The following is a 25,773-nucleotide window of genomic DNA, read 5'->3' on the forward strand; positions in this document are numbered from 1 at the left end:
CTTGGGAGGGCCGGGCAGAGGAGTTGCGACAGCAGGCTTAGCAGCCTGGGCTGTTGAAGGCTGTCGGCTGGTAGGAGGGGGGACACTGGACTGGGTCGAGGGAGGGGCAGGAGAAGGAATACCAGCTGGACCAGCTGTGGTGGGAGGAATTCCGGGCTGCTGCTTGGCGCCACGGTGAGAGAAGTTGAAGCCCTGAGCACGCATCTCAGTACCAATACGGCCATCCTGAATCTCGAGAACCAGGTAGCCAAAAGCCGCATCAGCAAGGTTAAAGTTCCACATATTCTTGAAGGCACTCTCGTCGACTTGTCCGAGGGAAGCCTGGCCAGCAACCGGGCCGCCAAAGGGGTTGCCACCAGCAGCGGTGGTTGGCATCTTCTCGACGAGTTGCAGGGCATTCTTCAGAAGATTCTGTTGGGCCTCATTCTGTTGGATGGCAGGCTCCACCTCACTCTTGACGGTCTCCCAAACATCGTTAAAGGAAGCCTTGGAGGCAGCAAGCTTGCCACGGTAATGGTCGAGAGTAGGGTTGACGCTGAACTCATTGTAAGAGCTTCCATATCGGAAGTGGAGTCCGGCAGAGATAGAGAAGTCGGCCTTCAGGGTTACTGAGAGTTGATTCAAGATGCCCTCACGAGCAGGGGACGCATGTGTGATAAAGATGCGGGTTTCGGTAGGATCGTAAACTCGGTGCGCCGTGTCGACAAGCTCACCCATTTGCAGGAGAGTTGTCCACATAGTACCCTGACCACCAGCAATGGTAGTCCGGCCTTCGCCATTGTCAAAAAGCTTGTGCATGACAACAGCACCACCAAGACCAAGTAGTCGCAACTTGACACCGCCAACCTCTAGTAGCATTGATCGAGCCTCGTCGATGATGTGCAGGTTTGGGACCTTGTACTCGCCGGTTCGGAACTTCTCTAGTACTCGGACATCTTCGCAAGCGCCCCAGACGGTATAGACGGGAACATCAAGCTTGACCTCACCGCTGATAAGGAGAGGCAGCTCCGAGAGAGGAAGCTCATTTGGCGGAAATCGGGACTTCACGGGGCCTGGTCCTCCTTGTTGAATAGCCTTCTTTACGGGCTCGGAAATCAGGGGCGAATACTGAGCAACATGCTTAAGCGTCTTCTCGGCGATTCGTTCCAGGGAAGTGTCGTCGTAGAAACCAAAATCACCGGTGTGGATGATATGGTCAGCTCGGGCTTGTTTCGCAAGATCATTGAGTGATCTCAGATTTCCTATATGGTGTTCAGTGTTCGTCCAACTGGGTCGCCCGTAATCACCAACCTCGAACATCGGCAATACACAGAACTCTTAGAGGACCGGTTTGAAGGACACGGCCCTGGTTGGGCAAAAGTGGTGCAGCACCAGTGGGAGGAAGACCACCAGCACCGTTCTGAAAGTAGCCGGGGCCCGGGTTATTGTATGCTCGCGGCTGTTGGGGATGTGTTAGCTAATGTCTTCCTCAAAGTGGTCTACTGCGCAGTCGGGGTGGTCGCATTTTCGTGGAAGTGCATATGAACGTGGAGTTGCGGATCTCGAAGTTGAGGCCATCAAACGGGGCGCAACGGCGGGACAACACGCGAGCGGGGAGAAGGTGGGCTTGGGAATGAGGCAACAAGGAGAATGCGAGAGAGGCAGAAATGGCCACGGGCTATCTGACAAGGTGTTGCAAATAATGCGAGCTTATGCTCGCATGTGGAAAGCCGTGAACAGTGCGAGGGAGATGGGAAAATAGCGGATAATAGAAGGGGCCATGTCATGGGAAGAGCACTCACAGCAGCCATTCTATCAATCAACTGATTCTATGCGCTCGAAGTCGGTCGGAGATTCGCGTGTTCGGATAATCGCGTGGGCGGTGAGAAAGGATGCTCTGATAATGAGATAGAGCTCCCGGAAGAGGATGAATGGGTATCAAAAGAGGTGACGATGTGGAATGGAAGACAGGGAGGCAATCACGGGGAGGTGGATTTTCGTAGCTGTAGCAAGGCTACCTCACAGGTAGAGATAATTTCTAGGTGGCCCCAAGAATCGGGAGTCCAGGCTTTACCCTTTTCGGACTAGCCGCATCAGCTTCACCTCTGACGAGGTGCCTGTCCGCCTCGAGGAGTTATTTGGGCCTAGACCAGGGGAAGCTCATTCAGTGGTGCTCTCTAAACGGTTAATGGTCGGCAATCGTAGAGATGACCGTTTGAGATCGAGTTCCTATCACCGTTTTGCTCTGAAAACTCCTTACCCTGCACAAACAATAACCTCAAGTCTAGGAAAACAGATATCAATAGCGACGAGAAAGACGTCATAGTTTCTCTCATCATTACTTTTAGATAGTAGACTTTCTATAACTTTATCTTGATTCCTTCTAAATATCCCATTTTATTTGAATGTTCCGTAATCATAGCTCTCCATGCAGGTCGCTGATTGTTTAGGTCAAGGCTCCACGAAGACCAAGCATTTATTTTATTACCTATCCTGGCTTGCCTATGCACTGAGCCACTTAGCCAAGTCGATTCATGACATTGACCCTCCATTCCGTCAGGCCATAAAGCCCGTACTCATTTGTCGAATCCAATGGACAGTCCAGCCTGACAATCAGACTCAGCCATACAATCATCTACACTGGGGTTCATACAGAGTGACAATCCTGGCTTATGTTTTAATGTCCATTACCTGAAGCCTGAAATAGCAAGAGAGAGAAAACATCATATTCCTTGTTTATGGCCTGAGGAATAGTCGAAGCGCCAATGCGAGCCTACTATTAACGGTTGAATGGCCTTAGGGAGCGAGAGAACTTCAGGCTTTAGACTAAGGGGCCATAATCACAGGTCTAAAGGCTTGCCAATATATACTGAACCTATCTTGGACTTTGAATCTTTCGGTATAGAGATTGTAAGTTTTGTTGCCTCCCATAGCATTGGTATCTCGCAGTACCTAATAAGGTAAGGGTGTCAAGTACACGAAATCACATTCTACCTACTAGGTATGTATGGGTCTAAGACTATTATCAAGCAACCTTGTGGACAATCACATATGAAGATCATTAAAGAGGCCAGCTTGAGCAAGAAAAACTGTAAGTCACGAAAGTTTGTTAACGGATGTTTCGGTGTTTGATGGTCCTTTGAAGCTCCCTTCAGATGAAGGGGATCTATAATGGTACAGAGTGATGCCTACTTCCGAGTCCACAACCATCCCCGCATGATTCGAGTAGGTACTCCGTATATCTATCTCCCTTCTTGTTCCATACGTAATAACTTCAGCGGGGTAGACTTGTCCCTTGGAGCAATAGTGTTGGAGTTCCAATGCAACTCTATTTACCTTCGATTTGTTACGACTTGAAAATGGACAAATCCCCAACCGAAGCTGCTAAATTATACAAAGAAAAACCCAAGAAATACGACGAAACAGAAGTAAATCATATGGTAGACCACATTTCCACACGAAGATACAGAAAAAGCATGGGTCTCATCTTGGCTCTTGGATATCATAGCTTTGTGCTGATCTGAGACAAGGATAACACCCACATGAGACCGATCATGCGGTCATCAAGCACTCTATCTATAACAGGAAACAAACAACAAATGGACCATGAATTGCTATAGAGAAACGAAACAAGCTTTGAGAAGAGTATGTTAAAGTCACACAGCCATTGGACTGTAGACCAGGGTAAATTATCAGCCTTCAGTTAAGCGGAAAACGAAGTAAGGCAATTATGTCTGAGTATAAATGCTGATACAGTAAAGGCTCTTTGGACATATATAGTAAGTTCGCATTCTTAAGCAACTTCTGTTTTTTCTTTTATTATAAGTTCATAATCATACTCGGCCTAGGCTGGCATATAATAGTAAGCGCCTGGCGAGGCGCTCGGTGATTGTTGATACGGGCAGTTGACTACCTAACCTCCACTACTATAATCGGCGTTACCCTCCCTTCTTTGCGCATTCTGCCTAAGTATCAGGTAGCTGATTTACGTAGGCTTTACCTCTATAATACTGATTGGAAGCCTTCGTCCAGGTTACCTAAGTCTCATTCCTTTGCTATATGATCCTATTCATCCAATAGTGATACGAATAATAGCAGGTCCAGACAATACAGAACACATGAAGCCCAACGCACATGTGCCTCTGTTTCACTGATAGATACCTACCTAATTATAGCTCACGCTAGAAGCTCATTACGTGAAGAATGATCCAAACCAGGGTTCAACCGTGTCATTTGGTATGTGTTGAATGAAATGATGTTCGTGTTGTCTGGAGCAGAAAGCCATGCCACAAGAGACATTCCTACGGGTCAAAACGACCGCGATTATTCGGTCCTGTTACCATGGCACCCCCTCAATGATATTAGCCGCTACGTTATGTGATATTCACCATCCATCACAGCAAGTAGGTTGCCATGCGCACCGCAGATGTGACAAGACCGTTCTTTCGGACATGAGAGACGAAGCCTTTCATTAAATCTGGCAAAGAAGAAAATGAGCCTGTCTGTCGGTTTCATCCTTCGCAAGCAAGGATGGACCCTTTTTCAGGGCTCTTTGCTCCTAGTTTTGATTCGAGGGATTGAAGGGGACATTGACCAGCCCAGCACAGACATTCAGCGAGTTAGAAACTCAAAGCAAGGCTTCATGGCCGCATCCATAATGACTAGGCAACTTGGGTGCCTGACACATGATTTATCAATCATGCACAGCTGTCTGATTAGCACGAATATCTGACAGGAAGCCATGTTGTATGTTTATTCTTAGCAATGGATCCAATATCTTCAAGATACTTTCCGCCCAGAGTTATAGTGTCCATGAATTAGTACCTAGATGTCCAACTCTGTTCCAGCAACTCACTCACACCCTGGGCCTGCGGCACTGAACCACCCCGACGGGCGCCAACTTTAGTGCAAGATAGCGCTGTGATACAGTGGAACAGCGCCTGATGACCCGCTGTAAGCGCCTCCACCACGTGACCTACCTTGACACGTCTCATGCCCTGGTCCAAGTACCGTCACCCTTTGATTGCATGTACCTACCCTTACCAGGGCTACCCAACTTGTATCTCGCCTTGGGCTTTGGACGAACCTCTTCTTTCTGTCTCCCTTGATCTGAGTCTTTGTCTATTTCAAAGAAACAGCCACAACCTCCTACCAGTCCCTCTACGATCATATCACCCGAAACGATTCAAGTAGACGATATCACCCCCACCAAGATACGATACTGGACACTAGGAACCCTTGACGGACGACATACAGATCAGCGGCTCGTCCTTACATCCTCCCCATGCGACAACAGACTTGACGAGAACGCCGTCGCAGGAGGTGACCAAACCTCTCACCCCTTCGAGCCACAGACGTTTCATTCCTTTGCGCCGCTAGTATCGTGGTGCACTAAGGCCCATGATAACGTAGATTCGACATTCAACATCGTTTCAATATACAAGCCGGGATACCGCACACAGGCAATCGTGGGCGTGCAAGCCTCCGTTGAGGCCCACCCAGCCGTCGATGATGGTACGTCAACGTTCACATCCACCGAATGTTTATTTCTCTATACGGAACACGCAATCATGCGCATCGGTATAACTGCGCTCTTTTGTTCATATCGTCCCGACTTTCTCAGGTTGTCGCCACCCATGCTGATCCTAGGTTGTTGTATGTATAGACATCATCTCGACCCCGCGGCGATGTTGGCGGCAGTTTTGCCAGCAGACGCGGCCATTCCAGTCAACTTTCGATTTCTGATCCAAGCCATCATGTCACCGAGGCTATTGGTACCCTGTATGGCGATGAGGACGATTCAGGATCTGAAGGTGGTCGACCATTGAGTGTAAATCGTCCACTGAGCTTCATAGGCGGCCCAACACCTTACCAAGAATCGCTCCCTCGACCACCCCCAGATGATCGATTTTTGTCTGTAGACACACGAAGAGGACTTAAGCGAACCGATTCCGAATCGTCCGCCGGCGAGACATCACCTGTTAATGGCGACCCGACCAAACGCCCTCAACCGCTTTCACAAGGCCAGCGAAGTAACTCATTTGAACAAGGACCAAAATCGCCGCTATCTCCCACGCTTTCACTTCGCGATGTTCAGGCCGACTCGCAATTCTCTCTCACGAACATTGATAATCCGAATGACATCGCCCAGGAGTTGAGTAATTTACAGGCCCTCAGGCGGCTGTCCATGGATGTTGGAAACAACAAGGATCCTGATATGCCACCCATGTCTTTAATGGCTATGCCGACTATAGCACCAAGTGGTGACGACGACGAGAACGACCCTTCAAGACTACTCTGGGTGCCTGCTAGAGTGCATCCGGAGTTGGCTCCTGGCGAGTTTAAATCGTTTCTTGAAAACAGGGTTCATTCGATAAGACGAAGGTCTGGAGACTCTTTTCTATCTGCCGATACCGATACTAGTGAAGGCGACTCGGGAGCTGGGGGCCTAAGAAGAAAGAAGTCCATGCTGTCACGTCAAATAGACAATTCAGGAGACGGCGGTGCTCTCGGTTACGTCGATGGTGCTGAGCGATTAGATCGAAAACGCTCACGGGGCCACAGCCATGAACTCAGTCTGGAAGAACTCGTCAAAGATCCCACGAAAGCCGTTCAGAAATTTGCTCAGGAATCTCAAGTGGCACCCTCTGGACCTGAGAGCAATGCAGACGACATGCCAATTTTACCTGCTGCCCCAGGCATGGGACTGCGGAGGTCAACTCGAACAACATATCGCAAGGGCGGTAGCCTGCGTACTGGACCTCTGGCTCGACGGTCTGGACATAGACAACAACCTAGTGAGGACTCGAATTTTGCTCCACTGGAAGCACCACCCGGTCACGGTCTTACACGAGTCCAGTCGGAGCCTGTGGCAGACAACTACTCACAACAAAATCGCACAGTCAAGCGATCACACAAGTTCTCCCAGGAGTCAGTGGAAGATTTCGATTCATATGATGAAACAAGGCAAGGGGCCAACAACAGCGAGCTCAAACGTGCAGAGACATTTCAAGATCAGCTACCCATCCGGTCTTCGCCGAGTCTTCCAACGATTGAAACCTCAACTTACCAAGACGCTCACGATCAGCATGAACAGAAGTTTCCAAAACGTTCATCGTCCCAAAACGCAAAGACTCACCCTGTTTCTCAAAGAATGTCGGAACCCGAACCCGTGATAGAGGAAGAACCTAGCCGCCCCAGTCGACGAAGCATTGGCCGACAGCCTGCGTCTCAGCCTTCACAACAGCAGCATACCTCTCGATCATCATATCCTCAAAGCCAATCCCTGAACGATAATCTTGCGGCAAACCCTTCACTACTCCCTGGAAGCGGCTCATCGCGAACTGATAGCCTCACTTTCATACCAACACTGAACCAGGATGAGCGAAAATCCGAAAAGAAATGGAAGAAGGATCGGGACGACGACTCAAGCTCGACCAAGTCCTCCGGAAGCGCCTGGAAATGGTTCAAGAGCACAAGTGATGATAAAGAAAAGAAGAAAGAAGAGAATAAGAAGTCCAAGACCAAATCACTCGGCGAAAGAGTTCAAGACAACGTACGGTTAGATGTTATTCAAACATCGATTGATAAAAATGCACCCAAGGGTCGTGAGAGTCTGGTCCTTGACCGTGACAACGTGGAAAGCAAGTTGCAGGAAGAACGAAAGAAGGAGAGCCACCGCAAGAGTGATTCCAAGAGGGACAAGGATGGTAGTATCTTCTCGTCCATCTTCGGTGGAAGTAAGAAGAAGGAGGAGAAAGAGCGAAATGCGAAGAAGACACAACATCTCAAGGTTCCCGAGGAGCCAGTATATAAGCCCCTAGTCCCAGATGTGGATTACCACTGGACAAGATTTCCTCTTCTCGAGGAGAGAGCGATATATCGAATGGCTCACATTAAGTTGGCTAACCCCCGCCGGCCCTTGCTCAGCCAAGTTCTACTGAGCAACTTCATGTACAGTTATCTGGCTATAGTTCAGGCGATGCATCCTCAAATGAATGTGCCCATTTCGCCGCAACAGAAACGCTTGGAGGAAGAAGCTCGACGGAAGCAGCAAGAGCAGGAATACCTGGCTCAACAGCAAATGCAGGAAGAGCAAGATGCCCAAGAAGCCATGGATCAATACGACTTCGATTATCATCGGGTAAGAGATACTCAGACAATTATGTAAACGACCTTGCTAATTTGACTACAGGCCGCGGTACAATACGGCGAGTCTGGTAACGGTAACGGAGAGGTTGATTATGTTGACGATGCTCAGATTTATGAGGATGAGCATGGCACAGATCACCACCAAGACTATGGCTACGACGATCCAGAAGGGTACGGGCCAGGATCCAAGGAATATTACCATCAGTACCATGACAATGGGAACGATCGTCGGCAGGATGGGCGAGAGGATATGTGGTAACAGGCTGAGTAGTTGTGCAAAGCTCATTCGCAGAGTTGATCATTATATATGTTAATGTTTTTATCATCACCGACTATCATTAGCTGCCGGGGCAAGTGCCTCAGACAGCGTGCAGCGTTTTCAATCAGCCCTAGCATATGGCGGAGTTCCGGAAGACGAGCGCACGAGGGCGTAACAGGCTTGCAAACATACACTTCCAATTTCCTTTTCTCCTTTGTGAAAGAAGAATGGCCACGAGATCGGCGTGGAGACAATCTTGTGTGAGCCTTTCTTGGTCTTCCTGTTTTCCCCTGCGCTGTCAGTCTTTGCAATAATGTTTGGTGGAGTTATTTGTTGGAGCACTGGGATGAGCGTTTATCTTTGAAGAAGCGACGGACTGTCTGGCATAGGAGGAGAAAATAGTTCGTTTTCCTTGGGAGACTAATACTCAAGATGCTGGACACATATGTCTTGAACTGCTGTTGACGGTGTCGTCAACAACGATCAGGAACAGCATGAGGGATGAAGCTGTAGGATATGATCTAATAGAGATAGAACTGCTAGTATATGATGTTGGAAGTGTCCTTGAGCATGGTTAAATGTAATGCGATGCAGTTCGTTCTGTCAAATATGCGCACCTTATTGTTTAATGATATTTCACATCGGTTTTAAAACCGGAAACTTTTATACGTAATCTTCACCACTAACGTCTTTCTCAAGGTCCCAAGAGTGTGAAGTGCTTCATTTACTGCCCGAAGCCCCAGCTCCAAACGTGCCTCGTCGACGATAAACCTGATTAATACAGGCAAATTCCGTATTACCGGGCTTTATATATATATCTACTAATATTTCCTAGAGTCTCTAGAGTTCATAAGAACAGCGCTAACACTACCAATTGCCTTAACCTCACAGCCTAAGTATGAGGAGGTTAGAGGGATCATGCGACTGCTGTGCCAACTTTAGCCACAACCGCCAATAAAGTATGTTTGATGAAATAGGACATCCCTTGATGTTGGTAGTGGACTGGGTAATCGGCTGATCAGTGATACTACAGTCAGAGTGATACCTCGGGTGAGGTACGGAGCCCAGTTCAGTTTCCCAGTATCGTCCCCTTGACGTAGACTGTAGTCTAATGTTGCTAGGGCATATGAACTTACCACCGTCCGCTCCGAGGGATCATTACAATAGCAGAGAGGGGCACATTACACTTATAATGTTCAGGACGCCGCTGGAAGGTGTACACATTTGCCTTTGTTTTTACGTCCGATTTTAGTAGGCCAGAGTTCCATTACCAGTTGATGAAGTACTGATCAGGAGGACTGAAACTGAAAGATGAAGCAAGCTAGCCTACGGGAGCACTGAAGTCACAGTAGCCTGATGCACCGGTATATCAGTTAGAGACGTCAGAATCAATATCTCATGGCTCTTGCACGTAAGTAAGAGGTAACTAACTGTGCTGCTCTCGATCTTGGGATTCCAACGAAGATGAGCCTAGATACCTGCAACAAAAGGATTGTAATAGATGTCAGATGGAACAACGAGAGATACCCAAGAACAGGCGAAATGCTAGCATAACAGAACCGACTTGTTCAGAAGGCTCTATGTCAAACGTTTCCAGATGTGAAGTTGTGGGAGACCTAAGGCCTCCTGTCGAAGCCTCGAAACTTTGAATTTTGTAGCGAGGTTCTTAGAAGGGTACAGGTGAGATGGAGGTTGCTAAGATGGAACTAGAACTTATCTATTCGATCCTTTGCAAAGTTTGATACTGACTTGGTTGTCTGGGTGTCATTGTATGGCACAACAACTGTGGACTATAAAGACAAATCATAGGGGCACTATAAGATAGAAACTGGCACATCTTCATACGTCCAAGTGCTGACAAAACTTCATGATATGAAATGAGTAGCTTGTCAACGATTTCATTTACTTGGTGATACCCGTTATTGACCATGATCAGTGGGCAAAGAAGCCAGCCGTTGCTAACATTGCGAGCCATGCCATTACTGGTCGGAAGCCGAATCAGAATGGATCCCAAGTATGATCAGATACGCGCTTACAGGTTACCATCCGCAGCGGTGATCAGGGGACGGCGCTTATGAGGCCCACAAAGCGAAGAGACGACAGCTTCAACTATCTGTGTACGTAGGACACTGACGAATGCCTCGTAATCGAACCTGAGTTCTATTCTTGTTTATGAACAAACACCCAATATGCAGCTTGGAGGCCCGGGCTGAATTCAATGCATCTTCTTCGGTCCTGATCTTGCTATTGGTCCGGTAGTTAGACTGATGATTTCCTAAACCGGCCAGTTGAAGAAGCAAGGGTCATGAGAATGCGGATGGGACAAGTATGGCGTTTGAGTCAAAGTCCATATCGTATACCAACCTAGTAGTGACATAGAATAAACTCAAACCGTCTCAGAGTTTACAGCATGTGGTTGAAGTTTATTTACAACGCTCCACCGTTGTGGCTCTCAGCCCAAAACGGCCCAACAGGAACAACCTTAGCATCTGCAGTATCCGTGCCTGTGTCGTGCGATATTATGGTGTTGGTCTGTTCCGTACTCGGTATATGGAGACATACATATTATCAACACCAGGAATAATACATAGGTAGTGACGAGGGTCAAATGAACGGTTGTGGGCTCAGTCTTGCTCCTTCAACCCCAACATTTTTACTCCTGACTCCTGACTCCTTGGCGGCAAATGGCGTCGGTGGAGGCAAAGCTGTTCCAAGAATTCGTGATGAGCGCCCTCGCTTTTGTTCGTTCAGCTAGAAAAAAGCAAGCCTAGAAAAGCATAAAAGAGTCGATCTATTCCCAAGGAGAGACATTTTCGGCATGGTAAGGAATGTTGCATTGTGCGTTGATATAATAAAGTTGCGGCTTGTAGACTATCGGCCGAGTCTAACGAACAGCATGGCTGGGTAGCAAGGTAATATTGTACATCCTGCGAATGACCAGGCGAAAAGAAGAAGGAAATGAAAGTCTCGTTGCCCGTAAATGAAGAAATACCCTTTCCAATTGCGGTCCCAATAACTCATCGTACATACAGACAGATACCTTAGACAATCTCTTATTCGGGTGTAGCTAAGATCGAACCATGGTCCGAGCTCAAATCCTGATGGCTTGGCTGTAAGGGGTAGCGAGAAGACGACATCATTGATGGAGTCTTTGGCGTCACACCTCATTCTAGCACTGCTGCTGGTCCTGATGTGCTGTCTCGGCGTAGCTTGTTGTTGAGCCCGTTGAATAGACGGCCTATTGACTCCTTTCGTCCTCTTCGGGGAACTCTTTCTGTGACTAGCGAGTCGACGCGGTCCATGGCATCAATGAAGATGTGGAAGTCGACATCATCTTCGTAGCTGAGGTTCTCATCGCGCAGAGACATGTACTCCAGCTCGTGATGGCTCAGAGTACTCTCATTTGATGCTGTTGATGAGGTTCTTCTCGATTTGATAGGGCTGCTGGCTGCACTGTTGGTCTGGCTGGACATGATTGGTCGAAGGAGTGAAGTAAGGAAATGTGTTTCAGATTGATTGTGTATGTAGATGGCTCGGAAACAACAGTGAATTGAAGATTAATAGTGGTATGAAGGTTGAGTATGAAAGAAGGAAGTTAATTGAGCAGGGGGGAGAGTTTTAGGTATATAAATTATACTTCGTTATACTTTTTATGGGGAGGGGGGGGACGGAATAGTAGACTAGAATACGAATCTATCGAGGAGCCGCATATAATATGATGAAAGCTGACATGTCGTGCTTCCTCGGGGAGCGCAATGGCAAATCAGTCTAAGATTGTCAGCTTCGCTTCCTAAAGTAGTGCCAATCAGTTCCTTGCCCGCACCCAGGGGACCGTGACGGGTTCTCGGACCACATGTAACGCTATCAACAAGCGCATTCCTCGGCACTGTCAGTTATCAGCCAGCGGTGTACACCACCCATTCCCACACGTTGGGCGATGCTGTCAAGTTAGCGCCTTGCGTGCGTATCTGTTATGACACTATGGATGACGACTGCACCACCGAAATAGATGGGCGGATATACAAGGACGGGTTGGATTGGATGGATGCTAAAACCAGGTGATATTTCTAACAAATGACATTGGATCTTATACAGCTTGGGGTGAACATGGACCCTTTTATTTCTTCGGCTCCTCCTTCTTCTCCTCAGGCTTGGGCGTTGGCAGCTTGAAAGACTCGGGTGTGCGGTCCTGTCCGGCTCCAACGGGCTCCCACGCACTGGAACCACCCTCAAAGTTACGGAACGCCTGGGTGAGCTCCAGAGGCTCGGTGACGATACGCTTCTTCTCCTCATCGTATCGGATCTCAGTGTAACCAGTCAAGGGGAAGTCCTTTCGCAGAGGGTGACCCTCGAAACCATAATCCGTCATGATTCGTCGGAGATCGGGGTGACCGGCAAAGAAGACACCGAAAAGGTCGTACACCTCTCGTTCGTACCAGTTGGCACCATCAAAAAGTCCGGTAACACTGGGGACAGGAGAAGCCTCATCGGCGTAGGTCTTGACACGGATTCGAGAGTTGTGACGGACCGAAAGAAGATTGTAGACGATTTCGAAACGGTTCTCGCGCGTGGGGTAATCCGCAGCAGTGATAGTGCTAACCTGGGTGAACTCAGCGGCAGTGTTGTCTGTCATGTTTTAGCAGTTGCCTCGTGACCAATTGACGTGTAACCAACATTTCAAGAAGCTGAAGACAGGGTAGACACCCGAGGGAGAGATATAAATGGTGAGTTCGTCCTTCCAGACGGAGAACTGCTGGATGTACTTGGGCAGAACACCCATCAACCAGGCACCATACCGGTGCATGTTGTCGGACTTGCTCTGGTATTTGTCGGCAGGGTTGACGATCGGGGCCTTCAGGACGCTGGGGTGATCTCGAGGGGCCTTTCGCAGGTTGGGAGACTCCTTCGGCATTGCGACATATTGACGGGCAGTGCTGGACAAGCAACGGATTGCTTGCTCGTTACGGAGCTGGACGGAGGGCTTTGCGGGTCGTAGAGCTGAGGCCAACGCCCTGCTTCGAGAAATGCTTGTCGCCATGGCCGGTTGTGTGACGATTCGAGGCCAATTGGCGATGCAAGATGTCGTCGAGACGAAATACCTTACGGTGTTGGTAATGATGCCGCAAGCATTGGCTCGAGAATCTTAGCGGCAGAAGCGTGAATGAGATTTCCCGTACTTGAGCCGACAATAACGCTATACCTTACCTTCAGTGCTTCCTCCCTCATAGAGCTAGGTACCCCGCTATTTTACGTGTCCTTTGTCGACCTTCAATGACGAGGATGCCAGCACGTGATTCGAGCTGAAAAGCTAGACCGAGAATGGCTTAGCTGTATTTTCCATCTTTCACTTTCCCGCAGCCTTGATGCATACCAAACACAGTTCCTCTCCTTGTACTCACATATCTATTTCCGCCCATCGCATCTCGAACTTACTATTTCTTGCCTTTCACCTTAATTATAACCTCTCACAATGGCGCCACAAGATTCATTCATAGAAGATGAGGAGGACACCTGGTATGATTCACCGCCCGCCTGGGGGTGGCGCTTGCAGCGCACTGCTCCTTGGGTAATGTTTGGTACCCAAAGCTGACCTCTTGATAGCCCTCTCTGTATCGAAGAGTTTGATCTTTCGGATAGGAATTTCAGACCTTGTCCTTGTGGATATCAGGTATGATAAGGACAATACTTGACAGTTAAGCTTGACCTTTCGGCCACGTTGGCTAACTTTGAGACTATAGGTGTGCCAGTTTTGTTTTAACAACATCAAAAATAATATGAACGGCCTTTGTCCCGCTTGCCGACGACCCTACGACGAAAAAACTATACAGTGGAAAGTTGTTACGCAAGAGGAGTATGATGAACCCCTTGCCACCATGGTGCTATGCTGACCAACTCCTAAGGGTCGCCGAGTTTCGGGCCAATATTCAAAAGAACCAAAAGAAGCGAGCTCTGGATCAACGACAAAAAGAACTACAGAAACGCGAAGCCGAAAAGGAAAACCGTAAAAATCTGATCGGCGTTCGTGTTGTCCAAAAGAACTTGGTCTATATCACGGGTCTTGCACCCACAGTTCGAGAGGACGAACTTCTCAAGACGCTACGAAAGCCCGAGTTCTTCGGTCAGTACGGAAACATCCAAAAGATATCCATCAGTAACCGAAAGAGCTCTGATGGCCAACACCAATCGCTTGGCATTTACGTGACCTTCGAACGTCCGGAAGAAGCGACGCGGTGCATCCAAGCTGTGCACGGATCTCACAACGGTGATCGAGTCCTAAAGGCGCAACACGGCACGACGAAATACTGTTCAGCTTGGTTAAAGAACGAAAAATGCGGCAATCCTGGTTGCATGTTCTTGCATGAACAAGGCGATGAGGAGGACAGTTACTCACGACAGGACCTGTCCTCTATGAACAGTATAGGGTCTCAACGGCCTCTCCCCGGAGGCAGTTCGCGGTCGGCTTCCCGTCAACAGATTTCCCATCCTACGCCGCCTCCCGTCGTATCCCATCCGATGACGCGCTCCATTAGTAAAGAGGGTTCTGAGAATGGTGCCGATGGATCAGCTTTACCTTCCTCGGCCAACTGGGCACGCAACCCACAGCGAAGTCGCAGAGGCAGCCTTGCTACTAGTGGTGCTGCTTCGAGCCCTGCTATTTCAACAGCCCAGCCCGTCACCGCAGAGCCTGTGCCAGAAGAAGCGGTCGAAGAGGAAGATGAGGATGAGTTGGAGGAAGAGGAACATCAGCAGCCGGAGCCAGTTGCTGGACCATCATCATCAAGGAGCCGGGAGCCTGAATCACCCGCGCCAACTCAAGAGTCGCCTGATACATGGCTTAAGGAGATCTTCAAGACACTGCAAAGCTGTCCTATGCCTATCTTTCCTGATTTTGATGAAGACCAATATCCACCTATGTTTGATCCTCGCGGTGGTGAGAAGCGCCGGGCTATGCGAGAGGAGGAGGATTCACGTTTGACCGGAGAACAGGAAGAGCAACCTGAGGTTCGTGAGCCATCGGAAGGAGAACCTGAGACCGGTGGCAGCCTTGCTCTTGGAGGAGAGCCTGAAGACCGTGATACTTCTAGCGACAACCGAGGCTTCGATCGCCGACCTAGTACGCAGCCTCCTATTCAGCGACTTTCTACTGACGGGCTCTTTGGACCTTCTCTCACCGGAGCTTCACCCTTTGGCCAGAGCTCGGGGAACCCTGGCTCGCGGTCTATGACACCGCAGCAGTTGTATCTTCGATCTCAGGGCGGATTTGGCGATGCCCCTCCTGGCATAACCGGCCAAAGCAATGCTTTCCAGAACCAGGGTCAAAGCCAAGGTCAAGGCCACAACCGTCAATCCTCTCGATTTAGCTTTGCCAACGACAACGCGAGCTCTTCTACCAACGTTAAGGTCGCAGCCAACCCGCGTATCATGGCCCAGCAATCCTCTATGATGCCCAACACGTTTCCATCGCAGAGCAGCAACCAGTTTTACGGTGCCTCCATGCCTGGACCTCCTCCTGGTCTTAAGTCAACCGGCACTCCCCCTAGCATGTTCGGTCAGTTTGGTGGACAGGGCTTTGGCGCCCCCAAGGACAATTCGAGTGAGCTTCTTCAGAGTTTAATCGGCCGCGGTCGGGCTGGTAACAACCAGTCCCACGACGCGGGAAAGCGTGAGTTTATGATTTCTTCTTATTCAAACCAGTACCCACCATCCTCTACCTCAACCCCAGCTCCTTCTTCCGGGCTCCTGCCGCCTCTCTATGGTAATACACCTGGAGGGTACCAAGACATGGGCTCTAAGCAGAAGAAGAAGGGAAAGAAGCACAGACATGCTAACACTTCCTCCTCCGGGGGGAGTGGCTTAGTAGATCTTGCAGACCCGAGTATCTTGCAGGCGCGAATGCAGCACCAGTCTCAAGGCAGCGCCGGAGTCGGACAGGGCTTGTTTGGCGGTCAGAGTCAAGGTGGGTACAGTCACAGCATGATGTATAATGCGGGCTATGGACGGTGGTAGTTTTGATGTTTCTCGGAGTTGTTACAGTTTGGGAGGGTCATGTTTGGTATCCTCTCATCGGTATCGGCTTTTTCTTCTTCTTTATGCACAATGGGGGGCGTTCTTCGGAAATCAGGGTCAGGGCGAGAAAAGTTGCCTTTCATCGTCCTCGGGGGACACGAGTTTCAAACACATCTTGATTCAGCAGCATTTGCGTGATTAATGCTGCTCTGGGAGGTCAGCTTTTGCATCAGGCGTCATCTATGTTTTATTGGGGAAAACGGAGGACGACGAGAGAATATCTCGAGTCTCCTTCCTCCGACTTTTACCGGTCTATGGATGACCGCGCATGGGGGTCCACGTCAGGCAAGCCATCATCGTCTTCCACAAGCCCCCTATGTATGTTAACAAATGTCGATTTCATCCGCCTAGGTTTGGCGGTATCCTTGGTCAGAAATAGCAATACCCTCTATTCTCTCCAAATCGCCTGTTCTTCTCGTTGTCCCCCGTGGAAGACGATGTCGGTCGCCGTAGCATGACCCTGTCCCCAAAGTCTTGTATATAAATGGGGTGTTGCTCTCGTAGCGTAGTCTCGTGTTTTGCTTTACATTCAGACTGAGTGACTGAACCTGTGCTAACAAGCGTTCAGATGATGAGCTCCCATCCCTGGACGAGGCTACGAATTCTGTCGACGCTCTAGTTTCTGACGACCCTATACTGCCACCAACTGGTCTGGAAGGTCGCACATCTGTGCCTCCAGGCTTATCGTTACCCCCAGGACTACCAACCAACATATCGAGACCTCCTTCTACTCAAGGTCATGCAAAACTCACCAGCATTGTGCCAGCGTTGCCTAGAATGCCACCCCCTGGACTCTCACAAGGTTCTCTAACGCCTGACCAGTCGCCTGCAAAGCTAAATCCAGCGACACCTGTTTCGGAAGCAAAGAAAAATATCAAGTCTGTGGCGGCCGAAAGCGGACTCTCGCGAGAAATCACGACACAATCGCAACCGAAGCTTACAAAGGCAAGTTTTTTACAGGACGAGGACTTTCCGGCTTTGGATGCATCGAAGAACAAGAGTCGACCCGCAACGCCTACACCCAAGCCTACGCCAAAGGCCAAACGCCATGCTGAGAGGATTGTGGATAGAATGATGGCGAAGGCTGGAGCCAGCCTAGAGAGCACAGCCCAGGAAACCAAAGCGGAGGAGGCCAAGGTTCAAGAGACCAAGACTCAAGAAGTCAAGGCAAAGGAGAAGACCACGGCCCAGGAAGCGAAACCTGCAACATCGTCCCAGGCAGCAGACAAGAAGCCCATTGCTGTCAACACTCAGGTTGGAAAGAATGTGGCTGTGAAGGCCAGTGAACTATCTGCAACTACTGAGAAGTCAACAACAGAGACCTCCGCTGCCTTTCCTCCCTTGCCTACACCCTCGTCTACCGCAATTGCATCCCCTGTCACACGCACAGCACCAAAGACGCTGCGTGTCATTGCAACTCCCAAGGCTGAGGCACCCCCTCCTGCCTCTCCTGCCTTGACCATGGCATCGGTTGCGTTGTCAGGCACTTCCAGAGCCGTTTCTGGGAGTTACAGGCCAGATACACCTGCGAGCGAGATGATTAGTGACAACGCCTCGGTGGTGTCTGCCTCTGTGACCCATTCTCGGGCAAGCTCGCCACCCCCTAGTAGAATTGGGTCTGCTGCGGTAAGAGCCACAACCAAGAGTCAACAGCGAAAGCAACGAAAAGATGTTTTGAAGCAAGAAACAAAGTTGATCGCTGAGGCTCCCATTGCAGAGGCAGAGGTGCATGCTCCTATCATGGGACGCAAGAAGAAACAGAAGAAGGAAAAGCCTGTCAAGGCGACCCAACCAGATGCTTCTACTATCCCTGAGACTCCCGCAGACGAGCCATCCCAGCCACCATCTCAACAGGAGCCCGTCAAGGAGTCCGAAAGAGAGGCAGAAGAGAAGCCTGCCAAGAGCAAGACTCCTCAAAAGAAGTCCATCAAATCCAAGGGCAAAACAAAGGAGGTAGAGACTCAACCGGCTCCTCCTCCTCCGGCGTCTCCTAAGGAGTCTACCCCTGATGCTCAGGAGCCACCTGCAAGACCACAGCCTGATCCGGCCTCAGTCTTTTCTGAGGTCAAGAACACTCTCTGGGCCTCGAGTGTAGATAAGCTCCAACTGTTTAAGCCCATCGCCAACGGCTCATCTCGCACCGACTACAGTGCTGCTAAGAACAACGCCAACAAGGCTGAGCATTGTAAGGACTGCTCTTGTAAATGTGGAGAAATTCAAGATGATGATCTTGCAGCGCTGCGCGCAGGGAAGCCTGTCCGAAAGCAATTCCACGTTGATGGCAGCCGCATGCTCATTACCCCCAATGGTGACTGCATACGTGGTCTGACCCCTGAGGAAGAGGACGCTTTTCTAGAGCTTCAAGCTGCCATTGCCAACACGGCAGAGAACCCCGGATCGTTCATTGCCCCTAGACATCAGCCTGGCAGTGGGGCATTCTCACTTATCAAGGGCCGAGCTGTTCCCAATGGACGTCCCAACATCTTCCCCGCCACTGCCCAGCTCCAGTCTCAAGACCCCATCGGAAAGCTTCAGCGAGAGGACGCGCTTAGCTACATCAACCAGTACGTTCTACCTCGCCTCAATCTAGGTGCTACGAACATGGGATTTCCTAAGGGAGCATCCCCTACCAAGGATGCGGCTGCTGCGAGCCTTAACTCTCTCGCACCCTACTTCTATGGTCCCGATGCTGCTGCCGGTGTGGGTATCTACAGCCCTCCTGATGGAGCGCGGGCGATGCAGGACTTCAGCTCAGCTGGAATGTCGAGTGAAGAGCGTGGAAAGAACTTCGGCATGGGTGTTGGTGGAATGCCCCTGATGAGCGTGGAAGATGCAGAGGGTGCCCTTGCGGCTGCTCGACGAGAGACTGAGAAGTTGGAGAAGGGATTGAACCAGGTAATCAAGCGCAACAGGCGACTTGTCCTTGGAGGGAACAACTAAAAAACAAAAACGCCACATCGCATTGTAACAACACACTGTATTATGACCAGGGGAGTTGGGGACCTTCAATGGATGACCTATTGAAGCTGTATGATGTTATGAAGCAAAAGCGTTCCACAAAGCGACGGATGGCCTTGTATGATAATCGATAAGATCAGCGTTAGACCAGTGTAACTAGGAATCATAAGGATATGAAGAATTAGCATAAAAAAATGGAATTACGGGACACTCAGTCCTGTAAGGGTGATTCGTCAAACTGAAGAGCAACATATGAGAGCTATGCGTGAATGTTTCTCAAAAGCTCTCGACAATCTTGATTATGTCCTATTTATCAACACATGGACAAGTGCTAACGTACGTATGCAAATATTCAAGAACTAGTAACCTATTTGGGTATCAAACATTTTCCTTCTCTCCATACTTCTTCCTATGATGCGTATCATCTGGTGACCGTCGACGATCTGCCCCAAGAGCTCTCCTTGCATCAGCCGTGGCCTGTTTCTTCCCCTCGGCAGATAAAGACTCCCGAAGTCTCTCAAGCAGTCTATCCAAAATCCACTCGGTCTCTTCTTGACTTCCCATGAGTGGACTCCGATTTCCTACCCACGACCAAGCCGTTGTATCGTCAGAGACCACGTCCTTTTCAACACCTTCAGCAGTCTCATTTGTTTTCCTGCGACGAGGGTGGCGGTGGTGGTGATGATGCCGACTGCTTGGCTGTGCTTTTCCATGTGTTTCGGCATTGCTTTCATCCTCGCCAATGAGCTTAAGATACCATGCCCACTCCTCAAAGGAGTATTTGTGTGGCTTTGATGACTTGAGGTGGTTCATGAGCACTTGGATTTCTGAGATGAGGAGGAAGTGGAAGTCTGTCCCCGTTGGCAGCTCCTTGTGGGCGTCTCGAAGGCGAGATAGAGAACGACGAACTCGAGCTGTGAAAGTTGAATGATTCCGTTCTTGGCCTGGTCGCGGATCTGCTGGGTCGTCGTCTTCTCCAGTTTCTGAGCGTTTGGGCCGTCCCCGGGCGTGTTCATCAAGCTTGTCTTCTTCCTTCTTGGTCATCGAGTCTGAAGTATCAGTGCTTGAATTTTTCGAAGCTGGTTTCTTTTCCCGGTTTAATGGCGGCGGCTCGGTGTAATTAGTATACATCAGACCAAAGGTACATTTGTTGATGATGTATTTGAGATCGCTCTTGAAGTTGTCCTCTCCTGGGAGAATAGTGACATTTCCAAGACGAAGCGTTCCATCACGGATTAGTTTGACAACGGTGTCCCCAGCATTTGAGATAAGGATTGTCATGGTGGGCAACGCAAGCAAAGACCAAAAGACGAAAAAGGACTTCCCAGCGTTCGAAATAGGAGTCACGTCGCCGTATCCGATTGTTGTGAGACTGACGAAGCAAAAGTAGAAGCCATCAAAGTATTTCCAGCCTTGATAGTCTTCTTCGCACTTGACAAAGATATAGGCGCCCAAGAGCCATAGGATAAGCCACACGCCGGTCGAGATACCCATGGCGACCCAACGACGACGATATGATGTTTGGGCTTGGATCTTACGCATGAGATCGAATTCTGCCTTTCGACGCTCATATTCTGTTGCCGGTAGCTGATTGTTTGATTGCCCATCCTGGGAAACCGTAGAGTCTTGTCGTCGTGGTTCTCGGATCGGCTCGAGCACCTCATCCTGGCCTTTCTTGGTCATGGTTCGGACAATACGTCGGCGTTTCTTCTCTTCCATTCTGGCATCGACTTGTTTCTTGCCTCGCTCGAGGACAAGACTGCGGATAGAACCGATGACCAAACCGAGACTGATGACACCGACCAGAGCATATGGCATCATGAGAGCTCGTCCTAGATTTGTTTGAGCTGTGAAATCACCAAATCCGACGGTAAACAGAGTTACATCTGCCCAGTATACGGTGTCGAGATAGTTCCAGTCTTCGATATTGGAAAACACAACGGCTCCGACTAGTAAGTACAGCAGAAACATGATGGTCTGTAACATGAGAGTCCGTTGGCTGGGCGTCAAGTTGAAGTCGTTGGGATAATGGCCAACCGATGCTCCATAGAATGTTATCACCATAAGAGAAGCATCAACAAAGTAGAGAATGGCAGCCCAAATGCCGTAGTAAAACGCCTGAGACCATATGAGCTCATTCTTCGGGTGACCAAAGCCTTCATAGAGCGGTCCAGAGGCTGTAGCTAGAAGGGAGATGAGCAGAATAGCAGAGATGTACCATCCGATGATAGTGAGTGGCTGAGCGATAGTAAAGCGTACACGGCGTGTCATGTTTAGTAGGAGAAAGATATTTGATATGATGGCCATGCCGAGCTGGATAGCGTTTATGACGGTGAGCCATACTGGGTCAGCGACAAAATCTGCCTCCTTGAGAGGCTGACTGGGAATGTAGTGCTGTCTCCATGGGCGTACGAGAGCGCAGATACTGAAGGCTGAAGCAACTGGACCGAGGGTGCCGGCAATCATGGGGAATGCTGAGGAAGCAAACCACCAGCGGCTGAATAGTCAGAGATGAGTATAACGTGATGGAAGTGAAGTGAAGTGAGGTGAAGCTTACTTTGGAGCCAGATGAGCATCATCGTTTCCTATGCGTCTGTCATGAGAGACAGACTCTTCAATAACGTCAGTCTCCTGTTGGATATTATCTCCGAGATCCCCGTCGTCCATGAGGATATCTCAAGCCTATGGCGATCCAATATCAAGGATAGAGTCGATAACAAGGTAGCATATCCTAGATAAGACAATGGTAGTCTGCAGTGTAAGTCAAGACTTATATAGACTTCTTGGCAAAAAGAAGGGATCCATTTCGATTTAAGGAGAATATTCGAAAGACAGAATTCTTGGCGTGGGGATAAACATGCGCATGCCCGTTGGAATGACGTCGGGCTAGATCAGATCTTTTTAGTTGGAGGGAAACAAACGGGTTTTGATCACGAGCTAAACCAACTTTACGAGGGTTCCATGGCCTGTCAGAGACAATCGATATCATTCCATGGGGATTGAGTTGGTGGTGATCTAGCGGCTACAGCGGCTCAAATCAGGGGAATTAATGCAGAATCTAAGGAAAAGACGGCATCTGACTGCGTTAGTGGTTACTCAAGGTTTATCGAATCGATCATTGCTCCCAACGTTAGTGAGTTTGTTCGTGCAATTCAGTTCAGCTCCTCTCGATGGGATGTTAGTTGGTTATTACCGGATCATCATTTTGTGGGGTGAGCATTGTCTGGCCAATGATATCAAAGAATCATGCAACGTTCGAATTCCACTCTCCAGCCAAAACAAGCCCTTCCTCATCTCATGCATTATTCAAGGGCTCTTGATATTGGTCTTTCTACGGAACATTTTGTGCCTCTCTTTAATTGGTGATTCAGCGTTGTTTCCAGTCTCATGCAATTCGGGTTTTGTTAGTTGAATCGGCACATGACACACGAGATAATCGACCTTTGAAACCACGCGTCTTCTCATCTTCACCCACCACAGAGCGTGTAAGTCCAGTAAAACAGTTGTATCTCAACTTCGATTGACTAATCTTCTTGTTGAAGTCTTAGAAATAAAACCAGCTATCCCCTTACCATATGGATTGGTAATGCTGTAGCAGCATGCAAAGATGCCTCTATCTCCAAACCCTTCATCGTGCTGCTCGTAGTCGACTCGCCAATCCTCTCCGCAGACCATGGCAGCGACTCTATAGCATCCGGAGCCATGACCGTGTTCAGGTCCGATGCGGTTCAGCTGGCCATGTGAGCATTGAGTAAGCCATCACCTTATACTCACGAACCTATTACTAATGCTTCATAATAGCCTCATCAACATTACCGAGCAGCCAGACTCTCCACTCTTCATTCAACTCCCAGCTTCACCCGTGGATGGTAATCAACCTCCTCATATCCCCAGATTTCTCCAAGGGAAGCCGCTTGCCAGCATCAACTATCGTTGGAACTTCTTCGACGATGAGTCGAGCGAAACTGCTCCAGTCGACGATGTCTGGCCAACGCCAATCCACGATACCTTCTTCGCCTATCAGTGGATAGTCGAAAATCTTGCTCCTGAAGGTCTCAAGAGGCGTGGTATCTATGTCTATGGCTCTCACCTAGGGGCAAGTCTCGCCTCGTCTCTGGCACTCTCGGAATCACGACCGCACAAACCATTTGCGGTCCGGGGTTTGGTGGCATATAACGGAATCTACAATTGGACCATGTTCTTCCCGGACCATCCCGCAAATCAACTTGGAAAGTATGCGAATAATAGAACCAACTACTACAGGCCTCGAGAGGGAACATACGTACACTACCTTCAGCAGAACCTACCGATATTCTTCCAGTCAACGGTCGACATGTTCGATGTTTTCGCCAGCCCAAGCCTCTTCTTCCACAATCCAGGATTAAAAGTTCCTTCGTCTTACCACCTGTCGGAAGAAGAGTCTGCAGCCATCGAAGTCCTGACCAACCCGAATGCCGAGTTCAATATGAAAGAAAAGACACCACGTATGTCGAGGTTGGTGTTTCCGCCCCGCAAATCGACGCTCAAGATCCCCGAGACACTTCTGCTGTACGACACACTTCCTGTGCCGACAGCGACGAACAGATCGGGTCGGCCATTCAGTGGGAAACAGTGGGGAAACAGCTTAGAGCTACAAGCGCGCGAACTGGGCGAGATGATGCAGCGAAGTATCCAGATGGTCGAGCTGAAGGAGAGAGGATACTGGGACGCGGATGTTGGGATGTGGGAGAATGAGCCACGTCGACGGGTCAAAATGGAACATGCTGGGGAAGAGTCGGAGGATATGGTGATGGATGAAAAGGGAGAGAAGGTGGTGGAAGAGTGGTTGACAGAGAGATTATCACCATAGAATCGATCTCATGATCATGTAGGTAGAGGTAGCAATACATAGACATGTACAGTACATGCAATACATGCAGGAATAGTTCGAATGTTGGTTGATAAAGAGTTGACCTATTTTGGGGTAGCACAGCGCTAAAGCAGCGACGGAGCATTGAGAAAGCTTGTCTGGTGGGGTAATATGCGATTGGATCCCTTGATAACATCCATTGGATCAAGCGAGCGAGACGTCTCTCTTTGTGTCGTTCGAGTCTAGAACGAGCGGCTGAAGCACTTTATCAGCCAAGTTTGAGAAGCTGACTCGAGGAGATGTACAGGGAAATACAGTCAATCACGACAGACAGTGCCTATAAGTCGACTTCGTAGGTACAGTACCTGTCACTGATAGTGATTGACTCACTAAATGACATGGAAGTGGACCAGCGGCTAATCAATGCACGCTGTCGTCAGGGCGGTCTCGTTTTCAATATTAGCGTCCAGGGTCACAAGGCCTGACATGTCTAGCATCCAATGTCTCCCGTCTCTTCTGGACCCTTGACATTTCCCCTACAGTGTCAGTTTCACCTCTGATGAAATTCCACAAGGGAGATCACAGAATCAGTAAGAATGCAAGATTATAAGGATTACATGTAATTATCCATGTCTCGATTCTCTCCTCCCCCTGGGTAATTCACTCCTCCAAGTACCAGGGGTAATCTGCCGATAATCAAGATCAAGTTATTATTGCCTACCCCGTAAACATAGGCACTAAATTATCCGGTGGATCCTCTGTCACCACCCCTGGAAATGCTTGTTTTTCAGTGGCTGCCTCAGATTCCAGTTCCAGTTCCAGTTGGAATCCTTGGATGCGCAAGGATGCTTCAGTTGAGATTAGGTTGGATTGCATCCAATGTCACCCACTACCGTTACCGCTGCCTCTGCTCTGCCTCTGCCTGTGCCTGTGTCTGTGTCTGTACAGTCATGTACTGTACATGACTTACGAACTGGTCATGGCTGAGCAGTTTCATCTCCCGTCTGCCCGCCGCTATTCTTATCCTTATCCTTAACCTTCCTTCACCTTCTAACTACTAAGATACCTACTCCGTACCTTTCTACCCTTTGTCTCGACAAGACACACATCACTTCCCCAAGCTTCATCTGGTACGTTTTCTCTTGATTCCTGCATCGTGTGGATTCTATCGTCCTCTTCTGTCTCTGTCATCTTCAGACGTGCAAACCCGATAGCTTCCCAGCTTAAGGAAGCATAAGCGATAGAATCAAGCTGACCACTTATCATCAGAAATCCAATATCAAACACTATGCCTGGAATTCGTACGTCAAACCCCGACAACGTCCCCAGAACTCACTCTAATAAGCCCCTCAACAGCTCTGCACGCCCTTGACAACCTCAAGGCCAAGCTCAAGGCTGCCTTCAAGAAGAAGGATAACAAGGAGGAAGCCAAACCCGCCGACCCCAAGCCTACTGAGACAAAGCCCGCCGATACCACAGCTGCCACCGAGCCTACCAAGACCGAGGCTGA

The 25,773-nt window shown here is 49.3% G+C and overlaps 8 protein-coding genes across 8 annotated transcripts; 4 read left to right on the forward strand and 4 right to left on the reverse strand.

The window, feature by feature from the left end:
• FTJAE_13594 (nucleolar rRNA processing GAR1) lies at positions 1-1,790 on the reverse strand (the record flags this gene model as incomplete). The annotated part of the gene is made up of 3 exons (XM_037346753.1): positions 1-1,241; positions 1,291-1,438; positions 1,782-1,790. Coding segments are annotated over 3 exons (1,398 nt in total), but the record flags the coding sequence as incomplete, so codon positions are not given.
• A 3,697-nt stretch (positions 1,791-5,487) lies between these two features.
• FTJAE_13595 (SNF5-component of SWI SNF transcription activator complex) lies at positions 5,488-8,389 on the forward strand (the record flags this gene model as incomplete). The annotated part of the gene is made up of 3 exons (XM_037346754.1): positions 5,488-5,493; positions 5,645-8,122; positions 8,174-8,389. The coding sequence occupies 3 exons, from the start codon at positions 5,488-5,490 to the stop codon at positions 8,387-8,389; spliced, it is 2,700 nt and encodes an 899-aa protein (XP_037199374.1).
• A 3,164-nt stretch (positions 8,390-11,553) lies between these two features.
• Positions 11,554-11,862, reverse strand: FTJAE_13596 (uncharacterized protein; the record flags this gene model as incomplete). Its single annotated transcript, XM_037346755.1, has 1 exon — positions 11,554-11,862. One exon carries the CDS (start codon positions 11,860-11,862, stop codon positions 11,554-11,556), a length of 309 nt encoding a protein of 102 aa, XP_037199375.1.
• Positions 11,863-12,506: 644 nt separating this feature from the next.
• On the reverse strand, positions 12,507-13,427 carry FTJAE_13597 (NADH-ubiquinone oxidoreductase kDa subunit mitochondrial; the record flags this gene model as incomplete). The annotated part of the gene is made up of 2 exons (XM_037346756.1): positions 12,507-13,015; positions 13,064-13,427. The coding sequence occupies 2 exons, from the start codon at positions 13,425-13,427 to the stop codon at positions 12,507-12,509; spliced, it is 873 nt and encodes a 290-aa protein (XP_037199376.1).
• A 432-nt stretch (positions 13,428-13,859) lies between these two features.
• Positions 13,860-19,396, forward strand: FTJAE_13598 (CCR4-NOT transcription complex subunit 4; the record flags this gene model as incomplete). The annotated part of the gene is made up of 4 exons (XM_037346757.1): positions 13,860-13,903; positions 14,218-16,052; positions 16,113-16,346; positions 17,025-19,396. 4 exons carry the CDS (start codon positions 13,860-13,862, stop codon positions 19,394-19,396), a joined length of 4,485 nt encoding a protein of 1,494 aa, XP_037199377.1.
• Positions 19,397-19,792: 396 nt separating this feature from the next.
• FTJAE_13599 (TOK1-voltage-gated outward-rectifying K+ channel) lies at positions 19,793-22,081 on the reverse strand (the record flags this gene model as incomplete). Its single annotated transcript, XM_037346758.1, has 2 exons — positions 19,793-21,911; positions 21,972-22,081. 2 exons carry the CDS (start codon positions 22,079-22,081, stop codon positions 19,793-19,795), a joined length of 2,229 nt encoding a protein of 742 aa, XP_037199378.1.
• Positions 22,082-23,013: 932 nt separating this feature from the next.
• FTJAE_13600 (uncharacterized protein) lies at positions 23,014-24,263 on the forward strand (the record flags this gene model as incomplete). The annotated part of the gene is made up of 2 exons (XM_037346761.1): positions 23,014-23,165; positions 23,216-24,263. 2 exons carry the CDS (start codon positions 23,014-23,016, stop codon positions 24,261-24,263), a joined length of 1,200 nt encoding a protein of 399 aa, XP_037199379.1.
• A 1,288-nt stretch (positions 24,264-25,551) lies between these two features.
• On the forward strand, positions 25,552-25,773 carry FTJAE_13601 (uncharacterized protein; the record flags this gene model as incomplete). Its single annotated transcript, XM_037346762.1, has 2 exons — positions 25,552-25,564; positions 25,620-25,773. Coding segments are annotated over 2 exons (167 nt in total), but the record flags the coding sequence as incomplete, so codon positions are not given.

Source organism: Fusarium tjaetaba (genome assembly GCF_013396195.1).
Source record: "Fusarium tjaetaba strain NRRL 66243 chromosome Unknown NRRL66243_c0000444, whole genome shotgun sequence".
Taxonomy (NCBI): domain Eukaryota; kingdom Fungi; phylum Ascomycota; class Sordariomycetes; order Hypocreales; family Nectriaceae; genus Fusarium; species Fusarium tjaetaba.